Raw genomic sequence first — 15,495 nt, forward strand, 5'->3', positions numbered from 1 at the left:
TATCACACAAAGGGCTCTGCTTTCTCATTTCAGCAGTTGAGCCAGCACTTATTTCATCCTTGCTATTCCAAGAAGTGGAGAAGTTCCTAGCAGAGAACTCCATTCCCTTCCTCAACTAACAGAAGTTACATTGAGGCTCTCTGTCAGGTTACAAAAGCAAGCAGAGGTTCTGAACAGCCTTTCTACAACAGGCCACAATTTAATCCAACCTAGAAGTATCTAGAAGACATTCAGAAGATACTTTAGGTCTGGCTTCATAAGGACAAGGGCATTCATTCTTGCAAGCTGAACCACAGGATGCCAAGTAAAGGTGAAACACCAAGTAAGAGGCATAAAAACTTGCTGATGTCAAACTTACCTCGAGAGCCTTATGGCATCATTCAGGAATCTATGGGACACTGCGTGCTAACATTTCTTGATGCTCCATCCCAGCTTAACTAATAAATGCACAAACACTGACAGATCACACCCTGCAGACTTGCCCCCTCGCTCCACTCACCGGTATCGATGCAGAGTAAGGCAGAAGAGTTTGCAAAGGCCTTTCACTGCACCCTCTGGAAGATCTGTAACAGAAGTGATTTCAGAGTATTTCTCTGTAAACTGATGAGCTCTTCAGCTGTAACAGGATTCACTTCACAACTGAAATCGGTGTGAAATTAGCCCACATCTAAAATACTTCTTGCAAGGATCACAGCAAAAGTTCTTCATTTACAGATCTGATGCACATTTTTTTAAATGAATGGCAAAATTGCAACACAGTCACAGAAAAGGAGAGAAATAGAGGTTGTTTTTTCATCTGCCTCAACTGTTCCATTAACACTATCAGAAATCTTCTATACTCCCCCTCTCTCTACACATATGTGTGTGGATAGAAATACTCCATGATTCATTAAAAAAACAGGAAAATAATTAGGAGTGAAACAGGCAACTGCTGCACCAATTAAAAACTAATCCATGGGATGCTACAGCTGCTAACTGGGAAAAGTACACATGGTAGTAAGTGGAGTTCTGTGCTACCCACAAAACCCATGCTTCGAATTAATGTTGGGGGAAAGCACAGACTCCAAACACTGCCAGCCCCCTCCCTCAAACAAACTACCCCTCGAGTCTCACATGACCTTTGAAACAAAACATGCTGATGTTCTTCTCCACCCTGGCAACCAGAACAGTGCCCCAAAGCTTTTACCTTTCCCAGAAATGCATTTTCCCAGCTCACTGAGGATCTCCCTCCGCTCCTTCACGCTGGCTGTAGTTACTTTTACTGCAAATCGCTTCAGTGTATCAGAAATCTAAAACCACACACAGAAGAAAACTTAGCAGACTGCCCTCACACCAGCACACAGCACACAAAGCCAGGGCCAGCAAAACGTGTCATCTGCTGCCACACCACCTCTGAAGTGACCACACAGGAGCATCCACAGCCTTATCTGCTGGGGAGAGGCTCACTGTACATCACACAGGATGAAATTCAGAAGCCTTCTGCTGAAGGACAATGGCTCTGTTCTTTAACCTGTGTCTCTGCCTCAGCACTCAAGCTCTGCATGATGCAAATGCTCCTCTAAAAGTAGGGCAGAGTAAGGGGCAAGATCAACAGCCCAGCATACAGGGCCTTTAAAAGCCAAAAAAGGAATACCTCAAGAAGACAAAGGTGCTTTTCAGTGTTATCTCCTAGAGCCCAGGCATCTCCTAAGGGGCACTTGTAACTGCAGATGACCCAGTTCTGAGTGTAAGCACTCACCCTGGAAAACTGACCTATGGCTCCAGGCTGTCCACAGCTGTGAAGCTCTGTCCTCAGGTGCAGCAATAGAACCAACTGCCCACCTTTAGTCTTTTCCAAAATTAACAGGCACGTTGCAGGGATGTTGCAAACTGGACCTGCCAGATTACAAAAGGCTGCACCTTGCTATCAGACATCTTCCATGCACTATCAGTAGTGCCCAAGGTCACTCCAGCAAGAAGAAAAATCACATCACACAACTGAAGGTTTTCTCCAGGCCTGTGCTACTGTGTGCCTGGATCTGCCAGTGGGAAGGGACCTGAGAGTGCTCACAGTTTAACTCCTGCAGGGTTTTCAAGTGGTATCAGGACAGTGAGATACACTGACTAGAAAGATGTTGATGTTCTATGCAACCAGCTCCTAGAACCACTGAAACCATTTCTATGGACTTCCAAGTTTTACAGGCTTTGCACATAAAAGACTCCCTGTGGGCTAAACAGAGCTCAGCCAGGTCTGTGTTCATGATTTTCTGGCATTTACACAAGCCAAAACACAGCTCTCCAGGGAAGGCTTTTAAAATTCAGCTCTTAAATTGAGCAAGTTTATAGCTAAATAATAATCAGCACCATATTTAGAAGCAAATCTAAATTGTTCCTTCCTTCTTCAGGCAAAACTCCACCAGTTTTGCCACAAAAATAAGTCTTTTTCTAAACAGAAGAAACTTGGCAGTGGAGAAATGGCAACTGCCTTCATCCTCTTCAAGAGCTGCTTTCAGTGAAGGCTTTTTGCTGACACTAGTTACCTGGTATCTAGAGAAGCTGTCCACACCCCCTCGACCCTGTGACCATTTCACACCCTGAGCTCTCCTTGAAAACAGGCTGGATGTGGAGCTGCACCTCTGAATGGTGAGGTACAGCTTGAAACCACGTAGTTACAGTCAGAACTGACAGAACAAGCCACCATTAAAGAGCTCATCTTCTTCCAAGCCTTTCAATTACATGAGTTCATCATATGCAAACTGAAACCAAGCTGCATTTACTCATGCTGCTTAATCACAAGCAGGGAGATGTACAGACATGAAGAACACATTAAGACTGTCCCAACAATCTGGAAATGAAAAACATGAATTATGTGTAACACTACAGGCCTCCCCAAGCAGCTCTGTGCCTTACACAAATGGCACAAACTATGACGCTTGAGTCTCCAGAAGGGAGCTGCTGGCACAGGCTTCACCTATTTGCTTTTTGGGTTTGTTAGGATGTGCCTCTAAGGCGTGTTACAAAGCCAGAACATCGGCAATGCTGATGCAAACAAATACAGAGAACAAAGACAGGATTCGTACTAGTGAGGGTCTGATCCTGGTGGGGCTGGATTCGCCTTGAGAATAAGCACCACGCTGCAGAAAAGAGCTCATCAAAGTCTAACAGGTGATCTCCAGCAACTGAGAACACGCTCTAGGCTGCTCAGTTAGGCCAGCGCTCGGACTTTCCCAGGCGCTCCTGGCAGCCGCGGAGGCGGCCGTGGCTCCCCATTGAGGCATTGCAAGCCCCGGGTAGAGCCGCTGTCCCGCCGAGCCCGGCAGCCACAGACGGGACACAAACGAGGTGGATGCGGCTTATACCAGTCGCTTGTCGGGAACTCATTTCGAGACCGAATGGGACACTCCCGAGCGCAGTAGCCGCCGTCCACGACAGCCGCTCTGGGAGCGACGGCTCACACCGGGCTCCTCAACCGTCCCCACGATCGAAAGACGCCACCAGCAGGGCGCACCTTCCCTTGCCCTGAGGGCTGCAGCTCGGCGCCGGTGCGGCCTCCCCACAGGCGGCTCCAAGCGGGCAGCGCCGGCGCGGCCTTCCCGCCCCGGGCCGGCTGCCACGTCCCCCTTCAGCCGCGGGCGCGGGGCCGGACGCCGCAGGTGGGCCGAGGGAGCGCAGCAGAGCGGGAGCAGAAGCGGGCACGGCCTCAAGCAGGCACCCCTCAGCACCGCAGCCGGGCCGCGACCGCCGCGCCGCGGGCCCGTCCCGCACTCACCTGCGTGTCGGCCGCCATGGCGCCGCCTGTGACCCGGAAGCGGCAGCGGCTTCCGGTGCGGGCCGCGCGGAGGCGGCTGGGCCAGGCCTGTCTCCATGGCGACGGCGCCGCCGCCCGGCCGGGCCCGCGGCGGTCCGACAGAGCGCCGCGAGCTCCGGGCTTCAGCACCGCGGAACCCCGGAGCGCTGGGGAACGGGGACGGGCAGGCGGCGGCGCCACTGCCCAGACGAGCTGCAGCTCTGTCCAGCCCCCGCCGCGGCATCTGCCGAACCCATGCAGGGCTTGGCTGCCGGTGGCTTCAGAGCACAGCAGGTCCCGAGGACAAGGAAGAGAGCCCCTCAGATGACACTATTCCCAGGCCCCCAGTGATCTCGAGAACACAGCACCAATGCAGGCACACATGAAGGTGTAAAAGAGCTTTTTATTTCTCTCTGGACCAACTGTGACACAGATCATGGCTGTGGTTAATCAAAGAGACCGAATCCCATGTCCTCGTCAGACTCCTCTGATTCCTCCTTCGCAGCCTCCTTAGCTGGAGCAGCAGCAGCAGCGGCAGCAGGTGCGGCCGCTTCAGCTACCACAGGCATGGCTGCCACAAAAGCAGAGGGGTCTGCCAGGAAGGCCTTCACCTGTGAAAGGAGAAGAGAAAAATAGAAGGTTAACTCAAATGCAACAAACATTTTGAAGTACTGAACTTTTGCAGTCATGAAGGTAATGTTTCCAGCTTGCCAGAAGACTAATGGATGCACTGATCCCTGCCATGTATGAAGGATCAGAGACATTTCAGCTACACTCAAGTGTAGTAGCCCCAAGAGGAGAAGGAACACAGGAAACTTGGCTCTCTGCTGCCGCAACACATGGAAGCAAGTGCACCCCTTCAGGATCCAGTCTTCACACACAGGTGGGTACAAGTCCTCTCAAACTAGGTGACATCCAAGGTGTTTATGTGACCTGACTGCATTTTTAACAGCCCTCTTTGCAGCAGATTACTCTGCCATTACCTTTTCAGCCAGTGGGAAGGTGTAGTCAGTCTCCACTGCCACAGCCAGGACCCGCTTGTACCCATTGACGATGGAGTGGGGCACAGAAGCAATGGTCGGGTATCCAATCTGCAGGCAGATGCTGGCAACATTACGAACACCCTGCAAGGAAAGAGACTCATGTTTCTGTTCTCTGAGAAACAACCTGGACTACAAACCACGACAGAAGATGTAATGAGGGGCAGTGTGCAACACACGCATTTAACACAGCTCCAGTGAGATCAGTCGAGGACTCAAATGGCCTCAAACACTTCTGAAGTAGGCTCAGACGAAAAAGCAACAGAGGATACGTACTTCTTGACAGACTGCTTCTAAAGGGCCTCGTGGAAAATACCAGAGATGACAGTTCACTCTGGAGCAGTGCTGGCTGCCACAGCAGCGAGGAAGAAAAGGTGGAACGTAACAGACAGGGGTTGTGGCACTCACCTCCAGGAAGCGCTTGTGCAAGGTCTCCTCAGTGATGTCCAGCACTTCGGGATTGTAAATGCTGCCATTGTCAAAGACCTGCTGGATGACCAACCCGAAAGAGAACGGGGAGATGTTCAGCATGTTCAGCAGGGTGGCTTCACTGGCACCCACTTTGTCTCCAGTCCTGATGAGCTGCACATCACTCTGAGGAAATAAAGGGAAAAGGAATGAATATGTGGCAAAGAAATCCAGGCGCCTCGATATAACAGGACACAAATGCTCACTTCCAGTGGCAAGAGATGGAACTGAAAGAACAAATGAGTGCAACAAAATAGGCTCCAAGTTCAGCTCCAAAAGCTGAGACAACCTTAGAGCACACAAGTAAGCACGTCTCAGCTACGAGAAAGGCAGCACTCTTCCTGCATTAACTGCAGGTAGCTCGCCTTCAAGTTCCTCCAGCAGAGCTTAACCCTCCCAAGCACAGCAGTCAGACTGCTGACACAGCATCTCAGCACTGACAGGTGTTTTGACCTCTACAGTTCCGTCAGCTGCCACAGTCAGGGCTGTCCAGTCAAGGAAGAGCTTCAACAACAGCAGCATGCTGCTCACTAACCAGAATTTCGATGGTTCCTCTGGAAATCTTTGTGGTGATGCCCAAGGCCTGGAAAAAGGAGGTCTTCTCAGGTCCAAGACCAGTGTTCTGGGCTGGCACAGTCACATCACAAGGAGCAATAGCACCAGCACGGGCAGCAGCTGGCACCTGGAGAAAGGGAAAACAAGGAGCTGAAGAATGCTCACCTCTAAGAGCTCACAGGATGGCAGTCAACTCCCTCCTGAAATGTTGCCCCAGGAGAGAAATCACCCAGCATGCACAAGGTATACAGAAGCTGAAGTTGAGTAGTTTAGCTAAGACTGCAGAAGCCTAGTTACAAACCCTTAAAGATTCTTAATAACCAAGTATCCCCCATGCAGTTTCAGTTTTGTAACTACCAACTCAGAAACACAGCAAAGACTTATCCAACCTACCTTATTGGCCAGCAGCATGTCCCGGATCTCGGTCAGATCCTCCTTGGTGAAGACAAAGCCCACATTCCCACGGATGTGAGGAAGCAGCCTGAAGGAAAGATGAGAGCCTTCAGTTCTGCTTCTCAGACAACATCTCCCCCTCCTAGACAGAGGATCCAGGAGCACTTTCAGACAGTGTTACCCACTTTTCTAAGGCAGGGTTGTTCTCCAGGTGACCACGAATAGCTTTGCGCATCATCGTGTTCTTCCCCATCAGCACAACAGCCTTCCCACGCAGGGACATGCGGATTTGCTGCATCTGCTTGGATCCCACATTGTCTGCTCCCACAATGAAACATTTTGGGTAATCATCCAGCAGTTGCTATAGCAAAGGAAACACTGTAACTATACAGAGGAATCTGGGCCACAACACATCCACAGGTTAAAAAGTTAAGAAAAAAAAAACAACTCAGAAGTTGTAGAGTGCTGAGCTCAGACTGCGGTGGGTGCAACACTCAGCTTTCACCTTTCACTCAGCTATCCAGTTAGATCCCCGAACAGGTTATCTCTGTAACTACCACTGCAAATTCTCACTGCAGCCACAAACACGATTTGGAGTATCTTAATCTCTTCTTATTGCCACATAACCGTTCCTCAAACTCATCTCCTTTTTCAAAAGCTTCCCCCCACTGCGGACACAGCCCCCGATTGCCGCCGGACCGCTCTCTCCGGGCCGGGACCTCCCCCAGAGCCCAGGCGCCGACAACGCCCCACCAGGCCCGGGCCTCTGGGGCCGCGCCGACACTCACGATGATTTTCATAAAATAGTTGGACTTCCACGTAGCCCTGTCTTCCCTGGGCATCGCGGCGGTGCTCCAAGGATCGCCCGGTGGGTTTAAAGACGAGCTGGGATCTGTCAGAGAGAAGCGCGGCTCAGGCGGGTCCGCACCCTGCGCTTCCTTTCACCCGCCTCCCCCCGCCCCGCAGCTCTGCGCTCCCCGCCAAACAGTCTGGCCGCGGCTCAGGACTCCGGGGACGTTTCGGGGACGTTCCGAGGACGCTTCGAGACCGGCCCAGCAGCCTCGGCCCACTCCAGGCCCGCGGGAGCCGCCACGCCGCACACTCACCTCCACGAGGGCTCCGGGAAGGAAAGGCCGCAGCCCGGGCCGACCTCCTTTTATAGCTCGGCTCACGCCCAATCACAGAGCGCTACAGCGCTACCACGGCTCACCCCATTGGCTGTCCCGCGCCTGTCAATCAGGGCAGGCCGCCATTACCATAGAGCAGCCGAAGGAAGGGCGCGGGCGAGAGGAAGCCACGCGTCTTCAGAAGGCTGGCTGAGTGCGCTACGCCCTCTAGCGGAGGGAGGACCGCGCTGCGGCGGCGAAATCGCCCCCGCCCCGGGAAGACGAGAACGGATCGGGTAACGGGACAGCAGGCTTCGCCTCCCTCGGAGCAGCCCCAACCCCAGCAGCCCCGGAGAGGGGCCTCACTTTGGTTCTCACAAACTTAAGGGCTAGAAAAAAATCCCAACACAGGCGTGGGAATATCGGTAAAAATTTTATTAGCGTAACTGCAGGAATTGCAAATGGCACAAGAAAGCGGAGTTAGAAGTTTACAAGGAGAAAAGAAATCAAATAACTGTCGAGCCAGAGGTGCATCCCCCACAGCTCAGCCCGGACATGGTAGGACTGACCTTGCCTAGGGGTAGCACTTGGTCCGGGGACAGGCCTTTAGACAGAATCTCCCCAGGAGCAGCCCACTGCACCGGTCCCTGCTCCAGCACCAGCCTCTCAGACCTTGTCTCTCCTCACACACCACCCTCCCGGGGCCCCTCACCCAGCGCTGTGGTCGTGCTACCCTAAAACCTCATCTGAAATCAAGTAATAGGCATTTAGGGCAGCAGCCACCAAAAGTCATTATTTGGCAGAGTAGCGTCCAATGTAGCATCCCAGCGTGTGAGAGAGCAGCTAAACCCAGGACACACTTAACACCTTGCTCAGGAGGTACATGTTTAACAGTCTTGGTTAAGCACCAAGAACATATGAGACATCCCCCCCCTTGGGTGCTGTGCACCACCAGCACCTTCCACGGCACCCTGCACCCAGGGTTTCCCATGCCTTCCAGAAGTGTCACTTACACAAGCCTCAGCTAGCAGTGAGGTAGGTTGAAGACTCCCTGGAGAGAGAAACTGAGGCACATGATTACACAGCTTGCAGCTGTCACACAACAAAGTGGCAGAGCCAGAAACATCTTCTCACCCCTCTCTGGCACTCCTAACAACAGTTTTTCATTCTCTTAGCAGTAAGAAGCTGCCCTTTTCAGCAAGATAAACACACGCACTTAGCAATGTCCATTTTAAGTCAAACTGATTTCAAAGATGGAAAACCAAATGCGTATGGTTCCTTGCCTCACAAACACTCCAAGAACTGCACTCAGCTCAGCTGACACAGCTTTAGCTCTGGTGCTTACACAGCTCCCTTCGGTCTCACAACCACAAACTGAGGTTCATTTGTACAGGGAAATAGGTGAAAAAGTTGCAGTGACCCAAGCAGGGCATTGAAGCACCGTGGTGAGGTCAGATGGGACAGTAACCCACAGATTCCAGCCTAAGTTTGGGCTGGTTTCTCACACGGGTGCCCCCAGACCCCTAAGGCACCTGCCAAGCTGAAAAGCACAACCAGATGTCAGTGGTGATATTGCTGTAGCACTCTGGTGAAGTGATTCCAAGCACCACTTCTGGAGCTTCTTTGGCTGGTAACACAGGACACTGCTGGATATTTTGATGTCATACTTCACCTTCCATAGCACCCTCCAGACATAAACCTAGAAGTGCTTTAGCAAACGTGAACTGAGCCTCACAATAACCTCACAAATCCAGGCTAAACTGCCCCCATTTTACAGATGGGAAACTGAGGCACGGTAAGGTTTAGTGACTGGCCCAAAAGTTACACAGCTAGTCAGGAACAGAGTCTGTCTCTCCTGATTTCTTCTCCTTAGTCAAGACCTTTCTTCCACAGGAGAAAAGGAATCTCTCCTTCAGTCTGCCCTATTCTGGTTTCATGTAGCTGAAGACAAGAAACTGAGGGCAAAGGTCTGAGCTCTTCTCCCCCTGCAGCATCATCTTAAGACTCACTATGACATCCTGGAAGCTGGGGCTTTGGGAGAAAGGCAGGTGATTCAAATACAGCAGTTTACAGGTTACAATAAAACCCAAAACACACACTTTCAGGTGACTCAGAGAAGGGGGGAGGGGGGTAAAAAGAAAAAAAGCTATTCACAGTTCACCTGCCTGTGCTAGAGAAAAAACAAAATAGAAGTCACATTCCCTTCCCCATAGATTCCAGCCCCTCCCAACCCACAATAAAAAGAAAATAATCAATGTTAGTTAGGCTTAACAAAGCGTTGAGGTTACAGAGGCAGAAAACCAGCACAACTGGCACACTGCCTAGAACAGCACAGCTCGATATAAAAGTTGCTTTCTTAAAATCACTTCAAAACCAATTTCTGTGTAAGAGGATTAAAAGTAAATTAGATATGAGTTAAAAAAAAAAAACAACAAAAAAAACCAAACCCAAAAAAATCAGTGTAGAAATCTACAGTTCTTATCAAAGGCAGGATACAGTATTCACTTTGATAGGCAAACTCCCAAGTGTGTCACACACACCTGACCCCAGGGACTTGTTATACCAGTAACAGTCAATATAAAAGGTTATTGCTCTAGCATCTCTCAGTAGAACATGTTAACAAGAGCACAGAAAAGGGAAATACCAAGGGGCAGACAGGTCTCATTAGCAAAGAGAGGAAGAAGAAAGGATATAAAGTTTGGATTGTGTTTTGTTGTTTGTTTTTTTTTTTCCTGGCTTCTTAAACCCCTCCGTTTTCCCCTGCTCCTGTGGCAGTTTCAGGCCCAATAAACACGCACAAGTCACACTCGCTTCTGACAGGGATGGATGGAAAAGGCTGTGCTCAAACTATTCTGCACCTGCTTTTAAAGGAGGGAGGATGCCTCTTCCCTGCTCCCAGGAACAGCAGGCAAGAGGAGCAGATGCCCTGAGACAGCCTGGGTGCTGACAGAGGTGCTTGGCGCAGGGTGTCACCCACAGGAGTGCACATCACTGCCGAGGAGTGGTTGGGGCTTCTACCTCCTGCTCCAGTGTGTTGAGAAAAGGCAGAGAATAAACTGGGGGGGAACCAAAAAAACAAAACCCCAAATCACCCCACACAGTAACACCTTGATTCCTTTAAAAAAAGAAAAAAAAAAAGTAAGTGGTATCATCTCCTTACAGTGTAATGGAACTGGAGAGACCCTTGCAGGGTCTCGGCTGCCTGTGCTGATGCTCTGATCTCAGCAAGTCACACATGCCATGTGGCTCCAGCGAGCAGAGCCAGGGTGGCACTGAGATCACAGGGTGCCCTCACTGTGCTACTGCTCAGGCTGCAGGCATGCAGACCAAAGCCTGAGAAAGAGGGGTCAAAGCAGAGGGCTGTGTTGTCTGCAAGTGTCACAATTTGCTCAAGGAGCTGACACAAGCTGAACTGGCAAAGGCTCCTTCTGCCAGGAGGGGGCTCGGGAGGATCTCCCCGTCAGAGCCTGCGAGCTCAGCTCAGCTGTCAGTCACACACACAGACACCCATGCCACACCACAATGAGGGAACTCGCCTCTCTCTTCTGAGACACAGCAAGGGCATTTCCAGTTTAATGGTCCATCTCATCTGTGGATCTGCTGCCTCTCCATAGCAGCAGAAAGCACTTCCACCCCAGCCCGCCCTCCTCCCCCCTGCCTGGTAAGGTTTGTAAATCACAGTAATGTTCAGAGAGACAGAACTGCCAAGGGGTGGCAGAAAGATGCTTAGCGCCCATCTATGGCGCCTCTAACAGAAGAGCTTGAGGAAGCAGTTCTGGCAGTAGGGCTTGTCATTCTGTTCTTTGAAGGTTCCTTTGTTGAGCTGCTTGAGGCAGAAGGCACAGACAAAGTGTTCGGGGTGAAACTTCTTGCCCATAGCAGTGATGCAGCGTCCTGTGATAGGCTTCTGGCAACCGGAGCAGAGCGAGCCGCGGCGCTCGTGGTAATGCACCTCGCAGTAGGGCTGCCCGTCATGCTCAAAGAAGCTGCCATTGATGAACGGTGTGAAACACTCCTGCAGGAGGATAAAGCAGAAGGGGACAGAATGTGTAAGAAGCCAGGCATGCAGGCAGCTCCACAGCCTCCCCCGCCCTGTGGCACAGCCCAGCTGCGGAGTGAGCAGGGTAAGCGGCTGCCTTTCAGCACCACTGTGTTGTTCCGAGAGCCAAACTCAAGAAGAGTTTCCAAGGAAAGGCTGATAGATGGACAGATACAGACACAAGCAAGGGAGTTAACCATGCCCCTTTCCTCACCTTGCTTCACTTACACAATTAAAATACAATAAATAAGCTACCAGACGTGTCCAGTCAGGAGGAAGGACAACATCACTCCCTCCTCTCAGACAGGAAACGCTACAGCACACTCCCCGTTTTTCCTTCAGCTTCCCCACAGTGTGGCAGGCAGAGACCAATGCTGACTTTCAAGCAGTAACAATCTGATGAATTTGGGGCTGGTTCCAACTGAGAAAATGAGGCACACTCATTTTCACAAGCAGTCTCTCCAGAATGGTTGGCATCACACAGGTACACTTTGGGCAGGACTGTCCTTCCTAAAACATCTCCACCAGGTACACACACAACACCCCTGGGGGAAACTGCTGTTCTACAGTACTAATGATCTGGGGCAGACAAGGAGAAGAGGATACACCAGCTATCTGCTTCTTAGCATCCAGATCACCTCACTCCCCATCAGCGTCAGGAAGCTGAGTATGCTATGCTTCAGAACCTGCAACTGAAGCACCCACTCTCCACATGAGAATGGTGGGACTTCTCTCCTTGTACAAGCAGGAAACAGAGGCAGCAGGGTGTGGGGAGAGCCAAGGATACTGCTAGATTTACCAGACAGATCAGGCCCAGCAGCAAGGCCCAGAGGAGAAGCCAGATTTCTAGAATCCTGGCTTTGCTCAGCCCCAACACCATCCTCTTCCTCAGGGAGAACACACAGCAGGAACCTCAACATACCAGTCAAACAGCACGCAGAGCCATCGACAGCTAAACACTCACAACACCAGGACAAATGCAGTTTGCCTGCAGCAAGTCCAAGACTTTTCTAATGCTGACAATTCATTTAATAAACAATCTCCTCCCTCAGTGAGCAGGACAGCTTGAAAGTCTGCTCTGCTTTAGCAGAAACAGGGAAAGAATCCCATCTCGTGTCCTGGAAGACATCAGTGCTGAGCCCACTATTATATAGGCAATGTGGTGGCAGGCAGAAAGGAAGGCAGATAGAAGCCTTGATCTCAGCACAAAAAGGCACAGCTCTCTCCAGTCCCACACAGACAAGGCTGCCATCTTATGTCTCCACTTGCTGCACACCACTCTGGGAGCCACAGAGAGCAGAGTACTGGGCAGGAAGTCCCAACAGCATGGTGACAGTCTGAGCACCACAGCAGCAGCAGCAGCTGTGGTTCTGCTGCTTGTTCTCGTCTGTCTTTCTTCCCCACACAAGGAAACACTGGCTCATTTTGCTCATCTCTCGAGGCCTCTAAGAGTTAATATTTGCAAGGCTCTCTGAAAAAGTGCCAAGCATTTACTCTGCAGTATTCCTGTTTGTTATGCCTGTTGTATGGAGCCTGCCACTATTTCACTGACTTGCATGTTTGTCTGAACGAGGTCAGTCTCATTAGTTTACATTGTCAGATGGAGCATGGGAGGAAGAGCCTCAAAATCTGATTGCTGAGGCAAGTGCTTAGAGAGAAGCTTAGCTTATAACTATTTAAAGGTCACAGAAAATGTTTGTGTTTATCTGAGAGCTGCTGGAGAAGGCCATTATTGCAGCTGGGAGCAGAAGGACAAAAGCAGCTATAAAGTTTAATGTAAACAGGCAGAAAAACAAGAAGGTGTTTGTTTGCTGACAGGTTTTTATCTCGAGGGGCCAGCTGCCTTTGAGTACCCCACAGATGCCTTTTGCTGATAAAGGACCAGATGTTTGCAAGGTGGAAATGAGAGGGGTCTTACAGCAGCAGCAAAGGACCCTGGGTTTCTTACCCGACAGACAAAACATTCAGGGTGCCACAGGGTGTTCAAGGCAGAGATGTAGTTTTCCAGGATAGCCCGGGCACAGCCGCCACACTTGGGGGCAAACATATCGAAGTAGTCCTTGCGGCAGTAGGCTTTGCCATCCTTCTCATGAAATCCTGCCAAAGGAGAAGAGAGACAGAGGGCATCAGCTCCTGATCTTTACCTATGGCCAGGGTAGGATCATCCTTCCCCCCACTAACACACAACAGGCTGCTTGTTCTGCTGCCCTTCCTGTCCCATGTGCATACACACCCCCCCTTCCTCTCCAGGGAGAAAAGAGGATTGCTGCTAGCATCCTTCCCCCATGAACAGCTTCAGCCCTTGGAATCTGCATCTTCAGTAGCTCCCATGTCACCTCCCAGGTGTCCCCCAATAGCAGCTCTGCCTTACACACTTGTCAGCAGTTCAAGGAGGAGACTGCAGTACCTTCAGGTCCAAAGAAGGCTCCACACTGGGCACAGAAAAAGTGTTCAGGGTGCCATGTCCTGTCCAAGGCTGTCACCACTTTCTGTTCAGAAGAAGACAAAGTGCAAGTCATGTAAATGATGACTTCAGCTTGGAGGTAAGGGGGGGAAACCACACTAACATTGGTAATGACAACAGCATGCATTAAAATAGACTGTCCTTTAGAGAGCTGAATCAACTCTCCCCCCTCCTCTGGCTCATTCAGGCTTTGCCTGCACATGTGTTTTTTCACCCTAAAAGGATCTCAGACACTACTTCCCCCCTTACCCTGGGCCACATCCAGCTCTCAGGACCAGCACCACTCCCTGCTACTACAGGCCACCAATAGCCATATGCTGAGGAATTATTACTGCAGCAGTGTGGGGTTCTGAAGGAACTTTGGTGAAGCTAAGAGGGACTAATTCCTCTCATCAGCGTAAGAACTGACTGGGCCGAGCTGTTTCCCACTCAGAGCCAAGGCAAAGGGAAAACAGAAGCCCCAAACCCAAATCTTTCACCCAGGACACGTGGGTGGAGCTTTTTAAGCAGGTAGGCCTGCAGCACCTTGCCAGCACCCTCAGTCCCCCTGCAGAACTCACGTCAAGGATGGGCCCATTGCAGTAGTAGCAGCGGGGGGAGAAGAGGTTGTGGTAGTCCTTCTCGCAGTAGGGCTGCCCGTCTCGCTCGAAGAAGTTCCGTGACCCAATCTCCTCCTGGCAGTGGGTGCAGACGAAGTGCTCGGGGTGCCAGGTTTTCCCCATGGCTGTAACTACCTGTTAGGAAGACAAATTATGAAGGCCAACTCTATCTCCCTCTCCCCTAGACCACAAGACAAGATACCAGCTCTGGAGGTCAGCAAGAATGACAAGTTCTACTACTCAAGTGAGCCCTGGACTGGGGTAGCATGAAAACTGAATTACCTATCATGTCAGGAGAGGGCAGTCCCTCAAGGGCAGGGTAGAGGTCACTGGAGGAGCTTACAGCGTACCTAGCCAGTGGATAAATAGAGTACTTCAGTTTCTCCAGCATCTCCAGTCTCTTCAGCCTCACGAAACAGCCCTCCCCATTACTCCCAGCTGCAGCCCAAGATCCAGCAATGAGACAGCACCTTCAACTCACCTGCCCAGCAATAGGCTTCTTGCAGGCTCCGCAGACACCTTTGGCAACTGTGGCGACACCCAGTTTGTTCAGGTCGGACTGGAGACTTCCCAGCATGGTATCCAGCTGGCTGCCAGGCTTGGAGGTTGTGGATGGAGGGGAGCTGCTCCCGACTTTGCCCTGAGCCATGAACTGCAGAGAAGAAAAAACAAAGACTGTAAGGCAAGGGCTGCTGTGCTTACAAGCTGAATGCCTGCTGGTGCTGCCAGTGGCTCCTCTGTAGAGATGGACTGGAGACTCTTAGGAAACAGCTACAAACTCTGCAGAAGTCAGGGAGAGCCAGGATCAAGGACACACACGTATTATGCCCATGCAGAGACCCTGAGATGTCTAACAGCAGAGCTGTGAACTGAGGATTTGGTTTTTCATTCACTGAGCATACAGCAGAAGTCACCAGCACATCTCAAGCAGTCAGTACTGTGCTCTCTAAACCTCTGCCAAAAATCTCCCTTTACCTCATCAGTTCCTGGCCAGCTGACAAGGCAGAGACGCCATCCAGAGGGCCCTTTCCCCTTGACCTCTATTTCTATGCTGTAGCTTGCTCT

At 51.1% G+C, this 15,495-nt stretch overlaps 3 protein-coding genes across 3 annotated transcripts in view; all 3 read right to left on the reverse strand.

The window, feature by feature from the left end:
• The window catches only part of GCN1 (GCN1 activator of EIF2AK4), a 43,167-nt gene extending 39,379 nt beyond the window's left edge, over positions 1-3,788 (reverse strand). The window contains exons 1-3 of the mRNA XM_054173312.1: positions 3,749-3,788; positions 1,187-1,289; positions 500-563 (exon numbers count right to left, since the gene is read on the reverse strand). Of these exons, the coding sequence (XP_054029287.1) occupies positions 500-563; positions 1,187-1,289; positions 3,749-3,766 (185 nt within the window). The 5' untranslated portion in view covers positions 3,767-3,788. The remainder of the gene's footprint in view (positions 1-499; positions 564-1,186; positions 1,290-3,748) is intronic.
• A 405-nt stretch (positions 3,789-4,193) lies between these two features.
• Positions 4,194-7,383, reverse strand: RPLP0 (ribosomal protein lateral stalk subunit P0). Its single transcript, XM_054172917.1, has 8 exons — positions 7,329-7,383; positions 7,011-7,114; positions 6,408-6,583; positions 6,223-6,310; positions 5,810-5,956; positions 5,215-5,400; positions 4,750-4,890; positions 4,194-4,377 (listed from the first exon to the last, which is right to left on the reverse strand). Exons 2-8 carry the CDS (start codon positions 7,062-7,064, stop codon positions 4,213-4,215), a joined length of 957 nt encoding a protein of 318 aa, XP_054028892.1. The 5' UTR covers positions 7,065-7,114; positions 7,329-7,383; the 3' UTR covers positions 4,194-4,212.
• A 3,013-nt stretch (positions 7,384-10,396) lies between these two features.
• The window catches only part of PXN (paxillin), a 43,739-nt gene continuing 38,640 nt past the window's right edge, over positions 10,397-15,495 (reverse strand). Inside the window, exons 8-12 of the mRNA XM_054172990.1 lie at positions 14,912-15,082; positions 14,392-14,565; positions 13,775-13,856; positions 13,316-13,464; positions 10,397-11,343 (exon numbers count right to left, since the gene is read on the reverse strand). Of these exons, the coding sequence (XP_054028965.1) occupies positions 11,077-11,343; positions 13,316-13,464; positions 13,775-13,856; positions 14,392-14,565; positions 14,912-15,082 (843 nt within the window). The 3' untranslated portion in view covers positions 10,397-11,076. The remainder of the gene's footprint in view (positions 11,344-13,315; positions 13,465-13,774; positions 13,857-14,391; positions 14,566-14,911; positions 15,083-15,495) is intronic.

The sequence above is a fragment of the Dryobates pubescens genome, chromosome 25 (genome assembly GCF_014839835.1).
Source record: "Dryobates pubescens isolate bDryPub1 chromosome 25, bDryPub1.pri, whole genome shotgun sequence".
Lineage (NCBI taxonomy): Eukaryota > Metazoa > Chordata > Aves > Piciformes > Picidae > Dryobates > Dryobates pubescens.